This window comes from Lepus europaeus, chromosome 12 (assembly GCF_033115175.1).
Source record: "Lepus europaeus isolate LE1 chromosome 12, mLepTim1.pri, whole genome shotgun sequence".
NCBI classification, from domain to species: domain Eukaryota; kingdom Metazoa; phylum Chordata; class Mammalia; order Lagomorpha; family Leporidae; genus Lepus; species Lepus europaeus.
Genome location: NC_084838.1, coordinates 76728597 through 76740451, shown reverse-complemented (window position 1 = coordinate 76740451; position 11855 = coordinate 76728597). Strand labels below are relative to the sequence as shown.

The following is an 11855-nucleotide window of genomic DNA, read 5'->3' as shown; positions in this document are numbered from 1 at the left end:
TTTTTTTTTAAAAATTCAATTGCTGATAATGTCCAGAAAAATGTAACAGTTATAATTGTTATAAAGTTGAACTGTTGCAACTTGTTCACAGAAACATTCTGACTTAAATTAATGCTTTACAACCTCCTATTTATATTAGAAATCCAAAAATAATGAAATTCTATCAACTATCAAGCTCTGATTTCTGTCCCTATTTTTCCAATTGTACTCATATCCTTAGGTGCCTTTTGACCCCGTGAGGGTGAACAGTCTCTCATGTTCAGAACCACCAATAAAAGCAAGAAGAGACATATATAGATACATATAAACACATACTTTTGTTTTTGAGAACCAGACTTTTTCCATCCTAGTGGAGTCTTGAGTACGTTCCTCACTCATGCCACGTGCTAACTGAATGTCTCTACCATAATCGTTCCGCCTTTGGCATGGATAGCGCACAGCTTGGTGTCCTCACACAGGTGAACCAGGCAGGCCTCACTGGCCTCCCGCAAAGCACCAGCAGCTGTGCTCTGCCAGTGTGGATCTGTTTTGAAGACCTGAGCGATTTCCCAGGCCCAGATCAGTTCAGGAGACTTCCGATGAGGAATGATTTCATGCAGTGCCACAGTAGAACGGTAATAAGGAGGATTCTTCAGCTCTTCAGTGGAGGGCACACCATGTGACAGCTTTTGTAGCCAGTGGCTTCCTGGCTGCTTTCCACCAGTCATTCATAGGACACTGGCCCAGCCATGGTGTGGAGACATCCTTCCTTATCTCCTTTGCCCTCTGCTAGAGCTTGGGGAGCTCATTGTGGAACCACCCTGTCCCCTCCCTCCTCACCTGCTTCCCCATGGCTACTTTCCCCAGAGCTAGGGACCCATGGAAGAACATAAACAAACAAAAACTTGACTTCCTATTATAATTAGGATCCAGCCTTGATCCAGAGGGCCTGTAGCTGAAATCTCTCAACTACTCTTCTTTAAATGCAAGCTGTACAGGAGCCTAAAGAACTAGCCTTTGTTCTATGCAAATAGAATTCAAGCACATACCTCGTGGTCTTTGAGCAGCACCCAGCCACACAAGCCTACCTGTCTGCCTGGCAAGAAAATGTTACTGCGGTGCGAGTTTCCAATGTGTGCAAGACAGCTCAGGGAGACCCGTTTCAAGTCAGCTTTCTTCGTGGGTTTGCAGCAGCTTGTGGATGAAAATAATCCGCGACCGGCAAGCAAGGGTGAAAAGCTGCTATCCTGAATCCCACAACATGTTATTCCTTAACCTATCAGACCTTATTAAGAGTGACTTAAAATCTGTCAGCGCTCAGAAGGTTTCTCCAGTAACAGATTTCTCAGTTCCATCTGAGTTCCTACAGTTCCCATAACCACAGCCTATTCACTGTAGCAGAGCTCGGCTGCCTGCACACTGAAATTAAAACGTGCTTTCAACATCCAGTCCTCACGTGGAGGCAGCTCCTCGGTCACGGCAGCTCCTCGGTCAGATGTAGTAAAAAGATGTGAGTTTGAGGCAGGAGGCAGAGGAAGGATAGACTTCTGGAGAAATGAAAGTAGAATGTTGTGGGGCTTTTTATTTGGTTGTTTTTGTTTTACAGTATATGCCAACTAATACCCTCTCTTTTTTGAGTCATTTTTTGATGTTTTAAAGAAAATGTCAAAATCCTTATGGCCTTTCTTTTTTAATGCTCAGAGGTTTCAGCCGCGGCGATGATCACTGTTGTCTTCAGAAAACAAACGCAATTGTCTGCCCCTACTGCTTTCAAATACAGATATTTCTCACTTGGGAGAAATGTGCTTTATGGAAATCATCAGATCTAGGTGGTCATATATCTCTTTTACAATTAGTAGCAAGACTTAATGAGAAAAAAAAAAAACAACTCTGACCATTTAATATAGACTTGACTTCTAGAAGGTAGGGTATTGATTTAATTTTCTGAACACATGTATTTAGCAAAACAGATGCTGGCAGGGGCCGGCTTTGTGGTGCAATGGGTTAAGCCTCGCATCTGCTTGCAGCGTCCTATAACAACACCAGTGAGTCCCAGTGACTCCACTTCCATCCCATCTCCCTGCTTTAATGCATCTGGGAAAGCAGCAGAGGATGGCCCAAGTGCTTACACACCTGCCTCCCACGTGGGAGACCCAGATGGAGTTCCAGGCTCCTGGCTTCCGCCTGGCCCAGCCCTGGCTGGGGTGGCCATTTGGGGAATGAACCAGTGGATAGAAGATCTCCCTCTTTCTGTCTCTCCCTCCATCTCTGTAATTCTGCCTTTCAAATAAATAGATATTTTTATTTTAAAAAATGATGACAAAGATACCATTGGCCAATACACTTCACTGAAATTGTTTACATGTTGGCCTGAATTTCTTAAACTAAAAAAAAATCTTGAAGAATAAAATTTGAACTTTCAAATGCCCACTGTAGTGGCTAGCACCTATTAGATTAATGAAGTTGGAGATCTAACTATCTGGTGGCTTTTTAAAAATAGTATCACCCAGGTAACCAATCTTGCAGGAATTCACTGCTGGCCAAGACATTTTTGCTAAATCAACACAGTTTCTATTTCTCATTTAGTTAAAAGTTAAAACACAATTGAAAACATTGTTTGAAGGCTGAACATTGTGGCACAGTGAGTTAAACCTCTGCTTGCAACGTGGCCAGGTTTAAGTACCAGCTGCTCTGCTTCCAGTCCAGCTCCCTGCTAATACACCTGGGAAGGTAGCAGAAGGTGACCCAAGTAATTGGGTCCCTGCCACTCATGTGGGAGACCCAAATGGAGTTCCTGGCTCCTGACTTTGGCTTAATCTAGATCTGGTTGTTTTAGGCATTTGGGAGAGTGAACCAGCAGATATAAGATCTTTCTCTCTTTTTTTTTTTAACTTTTATTTAATAAACATAAATTTCCTAAGTACAGTTTATAGATTACCATGGCTTCCCCCCCCCATAACTTCCCTCCCACCAGCAACCCTCCCATCTCCCACTCCCTCTCCCATTCCATTTGCATCAAGATGCATTTTCAATTATCTTTATTTATATACAGATCAATTTAGCATATATTAAGTAAAGCTTTCAACAGTTTGCACCCACACAGAAACACAAAGTGTAAAATACTGTTTGAGTACTCGTTATAGCATTAATTCACATTGTACAACACATTAAGGACAGAGATCAAACATGAGGAGTAAGTGCACAGTGACTCCTGTTGTTGACTTAACAATTTGACACTCCTGTTCATGGCGTCAGTAATCACCCTAGGCTCTAGTCATGAGTTGCCAAGGCTATGGAAGCATTTTGAGTTCACCAACTCCGATAAGATCTTTCTCTTGCTCTCTCTCTCTCTCTCTCTCTCTCTCTCTAACTGATGCACTGCCTTTCAAATAAATCAATAAATCTTAAAAAAAATAGTATCACCTACGAGAAGTAGTCAATATGTTCATGACTTAATTATGGTCTTACTACTCATTCAGAATACTGAGACCATGCAAACATGGAGAAAACTCCCTCAAAATAGTGCTTAAATGAAATAGAAATTAACTGGATCTTCCTTATGGTGTATCTGAGGAGGAATGGGAGAGGGAGAGGGGGAGGGAGAGAGAGAATGTGAATATAAATGAGTATCACCCTTGACTTGACTGACAGGAAATGGAGTTCTGACAAAACTGCCAACACTTGTTTTACTGTTAATGCCTTACCCAAGGTCCTTATTTTTAATCAGTAGACATGTCTATAACTTTTTTTAGGTATTATTGGGTTCTAAAATAAAAACAGTAACAAATTAGAGGAAATCCATTTTAATAATTTTATTGAATGACCCAAATGGAATAATTAGAAGGCTACCTTGCAAATATAAATATAAGCTTACTGCAAATAGTTCATGGAAAATGGAATTAGAAGATAAATTTATTTTGGTACAAAAACTTGTCAAATCCATGCGTAATCTTTCTCTTTTCATAATATTCATTTCCATGATCTTTTGAAGACTCTTTGTATGTATGGATTAAGAAATTTTTTTTCACCAAAGTAAATTTAATTCCATTTTTCACAAATGTTTTGAACTACCTTATATATCATTCAGCCAACAAATATTTGAGGAGTACTTCTTAAGTACTATATGATGTGCTAGATGTTTGGTGGAGAAGATACCAAGGGACTGTAATTGGCATTTGGTCACGTATCTTTCAGGGCTATGAACTGCTTGGGGAGGTGTGGGTTGATGCTAACATACCTAGCACAAAATACTGAACAGAAAACACCAAGAGAGCAGTGGTTTTGAATCACGCTTCCATATGTTAGTGCTGTTATAGAAACACCACCTAGGCGGCCTCCTGCCAAAATGAATAATGGTAGCCTATTTTTGGCTGTTGTCTACAAACAGGTAGAAGGAAAAAGTTGGTTGTTATAATTTTCTCAATTTTATATTTTTCTCCTAGCCATCTTGTTTAAGCTCTTGTGTTTACCACCATTTATGTATTAATAAGATGGCAAAAAAGGTATAAACCTGTAGCAAACACATATTGAGAAAAATATTAAATTGCTCAGCACTTATTTTCACAGTTTCTTGTTTTCAAGGAAATATACTCCCGGTTGTAACGCCTTATTTTGTGTAGAAATACATGGTCACGTTTTCTTCTAGTAAACTTGTCCCTGTCTGGAGGACAGATTAAGCACATCAATATTTTATGGTATTTCTACCAGATGGTCATAACATTCAGGTACTTTACTACTGAAATACACTTGGAAACAAGTAAGTGCCTAAGTAAGTGTTAAACAAAATGAGCAACCAGTGTTATCGGTTTTCTCCGTTTATATCCTGACATTCCATAGAAGCTGAGAGTCTTCTTGGTGTTGCAAACAAATGCTGACAGAATGGTATATCAAATGATATCAACATTAGTATGCAAAAAGCCTTGAAAGATCAAATTTAGAAAAGGTGCTTTAGAAATACAATGTAGGGAGCTGGCACCATGGCTTGGTAAGTTAAGCCTCCACCTACAGTGCCAGCATCCCTTACAGTGCCGGTTCATGTCCCAGATGCTCCACTTCCGATCCAGCTCTCTGCTATGGCCTGGGAAAGCAGTAGAAGATGGCCCAAGTGCTTGGGCCCCAGAACCCAGGTGGGAGATCTGGAAGAAGCTCTTGGCTCCTGGCTTCAGATCAGCACAGCTCCAGCTATTGGAGCCATCTGTGGAGTGAACCAGCAGATGGAAGACCTTTCTCTCCATTTCTCCCTTTCTCTATCTGTAACTCTACCTCTCAAAGAAATAAATAAAATCTTTCAAAAAATAAATAAATATAACGTGGACACCAGCATTGTTGTCTAGCCAGTAAAGCATCCTATATCAGAGTGCTGGTTCAAGTCCCAGCTGTTCCACTTCTGATCCAGCTTCCTGCTAATGTGCCTGGGAAAGCAATGATGGCCCAAGTGCTTAGGGCCATGCCTCTCACATGAGGAAACCTAGGTTGAGTGTCTGCTTCCTGCCTTTGATCTGGCTCAACCCTGGTTACTGCAGGTGTTTGGGGAGTGAGCCAGCGAATGGCAGAGCTAGTTCTCTCTCTCTCTTCTCCCACCCTCTCTCCCCACCCTGCTACTCTGCCTTTCAAATAAACAAGTTAACCGATTTTTAAAAAGAAACATAACATGACCTGATAGTTATTTTATGCTTATCTGGTGGTAACTGTGTTGATTTTTATAACCACATTATTATTATTTTTATTTGAAAGGCAGAGAGAAAAATAGAGAGATTGATCTTCCATCCACTGGTTTACTCCCTAAATGCCCACAACACCTGGGGCTGGGCCAGGCCAAAGCACAGAGCCAGGAACTCCATCTGGGTCTGCCATGTAGGTGGCAGGGACCCAAGTACTGGAGCCATCGCCTTCTGTCTCCCAAGGTGCACACTAGCAGCAAGTTGGAATCAAAAGCAGATCCAGGATTCAAATCTGGACACTCCAGTATGGGACGTGGGTGTTCCAAATGGTGCCTTCATCACTGTGCCAAAAGTCTATCCTAACCACATTTATAATTATCATAGAGAAAGAAGGAGAGACAGAGAGAGACAGCTTCCATCCAGTGGTTTACTACCCAAATGGCTGCAATGACCAGGGGTGGGCCAGACTGAAGTCAGAAGCCAGGAGCTTCCTCTAGGTCTCCCAAGAGGGTGACAGGGGCTCAAACACTTGGGCCATCTTCTGTTACTTTTTTCCAGGCCACTAGCAGGGAGCTGGTTCAGAAGTAGAGGAGCCAGGACATGAACCAGTGCCTATATGGGATGCTGGCATCACAGGTGGCGGCTTTACCCACTATGCCACAATGCCAGCCCCCTAAAATTTTATTTTCTGTGTAGAATTACTATACATGGCCTGAAATACCTTCCAGTGCTTCAGATAAACCGAGTCGATATAATTGTATATTCCATCTGTATGTTTTAAATCTTGTGACAATGGGTATATTGTACAGTAGAAAGGTTACTGAACTACTAAACAGCAGAACTGAAATCCTCAAGACAAACCCCCATGACCAAAGGTGATTGTCATACAACCTCAGATTTAGACCCAAGGAGTGAGATAGACACAAGGGAATCATTAAAGAGCTCCCAGTCAAGGGAAAGTATCTACTGCTCTCAGAAGGCCAACTTCGACTGTCCAGAACCACATCAAAGGCTGAAAGACACAGTCACACTCCTGTGATATTTGAATGAACTTCGTGAATCCCAGAATCTTCAAGTCTTTAACCAAATAAAGCCTAAACGAGGAAAGTTCATGGATTTCTGTCCTCTCGTCAAGTGACAGACAGTGCTTGTCCAAGCAAAGATATAAGAACAGGTCAGGCTGAGGGTGTCTGGCACCCCAGAGATTACACTCACAGGGGTTATCTATGCACCCGTGGCAGTACACCTGTAATACAAACTTAAAGCTGGTGCACACATGTGCGCACGCGCACACATACACACACACAGAGACTTATAATCCACGTGCAATGCTGGATGAGGCCTTAATTTAGACCCAAGTCCCTTGGCACAGTGTCTACAGTATTGTCACCTGCTACAGTGGTGGCAGGTTGCCAGTATTTTATATACTGCCTTAGGAAACATTTAGTAGCAACTGTGACTCTTGTTAATAAGAGTAGGTAGCAACAAATCCTTGAAATACCTTATAAGAATATCTACAATAAGATCCAAAAATGTCAGTAAAACAGGCATAGGAAATCTGCCGATAGAACAAGACCACAGGAAGAGGAAAGACAGATCAGCTGTTGTGACCAAGCGGGTTAAGCAGCCAGCTGGGAAGCCGACATCCCATATCTGAGTGCTGCTTTGAGTCTCCGGCTGCTTGGCTTCCCATCCAGCTTCCTGCTAATGCACCTGAGAAAGCAGTGAAGTTGACCCATGTACTCGGGCTCTTGCCATCCGCATAGGAGACCCAGATGGAGTTCCAGGCTCATGGCTTTGGCATGGCCCAGCCCCAGCCATTGTAGTCATTTGAGGAGTGAAGCAGCAGATGGAAGTGCCCTCTCGATCTCTCTCTCTCTCACTCTCACTCTCTTTCTCTCTGCCACTTTCAAATAAGGTAAAAATACATCTTTTTTAAAGAGACACATACATGCTGTATGAATTTACCCATTTCCTACAAGGATCTGCAGGACTGTGAGAAGGCACAGAGAGTGATGTGAGCCCTCCAGACAATGACCCACGCTGTGCAGAAGGATTAAGGACATCTGTGTTTTTCCTGGGCCACAGGGAGGGAGGGAGATTGCCACAGACAGAATGTGGCACTTAATACTTTGCAGAGTAATTTTAAAATTTCTGTTAATCTGCAAAAAAAAAATAATATCTCATGATCAATTTGAGGGTAGGGGACCAGTGTTGTGGTGCAGCAAATTAAGCCTATGCCTACAATGCCAGGATCCCATATGGGCTCCAAGTGGAGCCCGGGCCGCTTCACTTCTGATCCAGCTCCCTTTCAATGCTCCTGAGATATCAGTGAAAGATGGACTGAGTGCTTGGGCCCCTGAATCCACGTGGAAAACCTGGATGAAGCGCCTGGCTGGCTTCGGCCTGGCCCAGCCCTGGCCATTGCAGCCATTTGGGGAGTGAACCAGCAGTTGGAAGATTCATATTCATTCATTCATTCACATTCTCATTCTCTCTCTCTCTCTCTCTCTCTCTCTCTCTTGCTTCCTCCTTCCCTCCCTCTCTTTCAGTGTAACTCTGCATTTCAAATAAATAAAAATACATCTTTAAAGAGTTGAGGGTAAAGTATTATGAACAGCAATCCTGGGATTCTCACTCATGCACCTAAGAACCTTGTGTAATTGGGACCACAACCAAAAAGTAGAAAATAAACAGAAGGATGTCTGGGGCAGGAAACCAAATGGCACAGAGTGCCTGCAGATAAAAGGGCCTCCGAGAACCTGCACCTTCTTATGTAACCTGAAATCCTCACAAAATTAGTTTCCTTCTTCAAACTCCAGCAGATGAAAAGAAACACAATAGACACTGCCATGGAGAGGTCCTCTACAAGCTGGTAGAGCCGGTACATAGGGAAGCAAGAGGCAAGAGCCAAAAACAGGAGTGCAGTTAGCGTAGAAGCTGAAAACCATAAGGACCCACCAAGTGGGGCAAGCACGCCTGCCTCGCGGCTCACTCTGCCCCTCCAGGAACCGGCTCTTCACACAGCTACCCCCGAGCTCTTTGGGAAGCTGAAACCTCATCCTGGTTGTCCCCTCCCAACTCTTAAAAAATACTCAGTAAGGCCGGTGCCGTGGCTCACTTGGCTAATCCTCCACCTGCGGCGCCAGTACCCCAGATTCTAGTCCCAGTCGGGGCACCGGTTTCTGTCCCATTAGCTCCTCTTCCAGTCCAGCTCTTTGCTGTGGCCCGAGAAGGCAGTGGAGGATGGCCCAAGTGCTTGGGCCCTGCACCCACATGGGAGACCAGGAGGAAGCACCTGGCTCCTGGCTTTGGATTAGCGTAATACGCTGGCGCAACGCACCGGCCGTAGTAGCCACTTGGGGGGTGAACCAACAGAAAAAGGAAGACCTTTCTCTCTCTCTCTCTCTCACAGTCTAACTCTGCCTGTCAAAAAAAAATATTCCGTGACTTTCGAGGATCATAAAAGAACAGCCTTGTTTTAACGGGCTCACAGTCTCCCCTACAGGTTCTGGCTGCTACTCTCTCTCCGCCTTGTGGCCCTCCAGCCCGGGCTGCTGGGGCCTTTTCATGTTTGCTGTCCTGTCCCTGGAGCGTCTCACTGCTGCCTCTCCTGGGCAACCTGGAATGACATTTCCTTAGAAAGCCTTGCCCTGGTCCAGGAGTCCGACCAGGTTGCCTTGAGCACCTTCAGCGCCTTTGCGGTTGAGAACTTATCACGGTTTCTCATAATGAGTCTGAGTGTTTAATATCGTTTACCCCAGCGAGAGGCAGTGGAACAAAGACCAGGACCGGCTCCTGTAAGAGCATACGCCAAATCAATAGTGGGGGGGAAAAATCGAACAGTGTCACAGGACTAGCGTGCTACATCTTCCTGGCATAAAATATTTACATTTTACTGAAAGGCCTTCTGTGGGGGAGGGAAGAGCGCTTATTTATTAAGGCCACGCCCCATCCCTGTCAGAGGTTCGCTATGAGGTACAGAGCAAATTGATACGAATTTTAAATTGAAAGGATTTCCAGAGGGCTTCACGATGTGTGCCCTGCCCCTGCAAGAATGGTGCTTAAATAATATGGAAACACGGTGTGATGAAAGCTCCGTTTCCCACCGTGTCTGGATAACCAAGGTTCACCGTCATCTCACTAGACGAGAATCCGAGCATGTGTGTGAAGAGGGCTGTGCAGATCACGGGGCTTCATCATCACTGGGAAACGTGTGTCCTGGAGAGGGGGCACAACTGGACCCCGACAGGGCCAATTACAGGGGAGGCTGGCGCCAGAGTGCAACCCCCCCCCCCCTGGACCTGCCTGTCCATCAGCCCATAGCTTCTCATTAACGCACAGCACCTGCCACCCGGTCCCCCGGAAAACAGTCCCCTCCTTCCCGGGCTGGGGCGGGTGGCCTCTGCCAGGCTCAGAGACACTGCAAGTTCCGAGCACCCAGAACTGACACGGGAGCGGGAAGACCGCACGTCTCCCGGCATCCTTAACCCAGAGGTTGGCTTTCTGCTCCCCTTGGTCTTGGACCGGGCAGTTCGCCTCCAGGGCCGCCAGCCGGCCGGCGTGGCTCGGGCACCAGCCCACGCGCGTCGCCCTCTTGCGGCGACAGCGCCAGGGCGCAGCGCGTCCGGAGACAGCCGCACCCGCGTTCCGGGGGCCGGGGGAGCGGGAAGCTTGGAGTACCGAGCGAGCGAGTGAGCGAGCACACGCGGCCTGGTTGGCCACAGCCGCTGGTCAGCAAACCGGGGACCCCCTGAGGCTGCCGCGGAGGGGCGTGGAAGTCCCTGGCAGGCCCCTCAGGGACGCAGCCGCATGTCTCCCTCCCTGCCCCGGGCCTGGAGCCCGAGTGAGGGCCGGCGGGGCTCGCCCGAGAGCGCCTTGGGCGCGACAGGCAGCAAGAGGGCGCGGACACCCGGCATGCCCACCCGCGCGGCTGTGGCCGGGGTGCAGCAGCCGGCAGCCCGCCTCGGGCTCGCGCGGCGCGCGCACGCGGGTGGGCGTGGGAAGCAGGGGCGCTACTAGCACGCGGCGAGCGCGCGCGCGGGCGCGCTCCCTCACAGGCCGGAGCGGCCCGGCCCCGCCGCGCGTCACGAGGGGCGAGCGAGCGAGCGAACGAGCTGGCGGGCGGGCGGGAGGGAGGGGAGCAGGGGGTGGGGCCGCGGGACCGGAGGGGCCCGAGCGGCAGCTGCGGAGCCCGAGCCGGAGCTGGGCGAGGGCGGCTGTGGTCGCGGCGGCGGCGGCGGCGGCGGCGCGGCAGCGGGAGAAGATGGTGGCGCTCGAGGTAGGAGCGGCTGGAGCGGAGCTTTATTCCCAGGCTTGGCACCGACGCTGTCATTAGCGCCGCCTGCTCCCGCGGGCCCGCGGACCCAGCTGTCAGGCAAGGTACCACGGCCAGGGAGGGGTGGCGGAGTGGGGGGGTGCCCGGCGCGGATGCCGCCCAGACCTAGCCCCGGTGCCCGCCGAAGGGGCAGGAGGAGCTGTAGGGAACAATAGTGCCGTTGAGAGGGGACGGCGGGCGACGTCCAGGGGGCAGTGCCTGGAGCCGGCGAGCTCCGGCGAGGCGGGGGAAGGGGGCGTAGTGGGGAGACGCCGGGTGTCCGGCGCGCGCCGAGACCCCGGGGCTTGGGGGCAGCGCGCGGGCCTGGTGACAGTCGCGACAGGAGTGTGTGTGTGTGTGTGAATGTGAGTGAAAGGTTCAGCAGAGGGGATGGGGGTGGCGGACCGAGGGGTTGGGGGATGACATTTCCAGGAATCCCCGCTAGGATCTCTCCTCTCCCGCGACTCTCCGGGAGCAGGAGCGTGCCTATGGAAGCAGTGGGGCCGGCGGGATGCACTTGGGATGTGAAGTGCGGAGGGAGGCAGAGGGGTAGATGCGGGTTTGTACAATCCCGTGGAAGCGTGTGGTTGTCTCGCTCCCGGAGCTGCACCCTAAACCCACAGGTCTGCTAGTGCCAGGACTTGGGGCCACCGGCCCAGACTGTGGGGGCAGTGTTTGCCGTTTCGACCCTGCAACTCTGAGTCCTGCGTGCGGATGGCCGCGGGCAGGGGTTCTCACTTCCCCTTTCCCTGACCCCATGACTTGGGGATGTGGAAGTTGGCATGTCGCGTTGGGGCGCACGCCCGGGAGAATGGTGATCGTGGCTGCACGTTCAGGGCTTGCTGGTGTGCCCACGTTGGAAGCGGGATGCCCGCCTGTGACACTGCTCTCCTCAGCCC

At 48.6% G+C, this 11855-nt stretch overlaps 2 protein-coding genes across 2 annotated transcripts in view; one reads left to right on the top strand and one right to left on the bottom strand.

Moving 5' to 3' along the window:
• Positions 1-386: 386 nt before the first annotated feature.
• Positions 387-707, bottom strand: LOC133771034 (histone H3.3C-like). The gene has a single exon (XM_062206774.1). It carries the CDS (start codon positions 705-707, stop codon positions 387-389), a length of 321 nt encoding a protein of 106 aa, XP_062062758.1.
• Positions 708-10931: 10224 nt separating this feature from the next.
• The window catches only part of APBA1 (amyloid beta precursor protein binding family A member 1), a 220331-nt gene continuing 219407 nt past the window's right edge, over positions 10932-11855 (top strand). Inside the window, exon 1 of the mRNA XM_062208389.1 lies at positions 10932-11021. The gene's annotated coding sequence lies outside the window, so the exon portion shown is untranslated. The remainder of the gene's footprint in view (positions 11022-11855) is intronic.

Coding starts and splice junctions, on each gene's coding strand:
- LOC133771034 (XM_062206774.1), bottom strand. CDS start 707: ATGACTGGTGGAAAGCAGCCAGGAAGCCACTGGCTACAAAAGCTGTCA.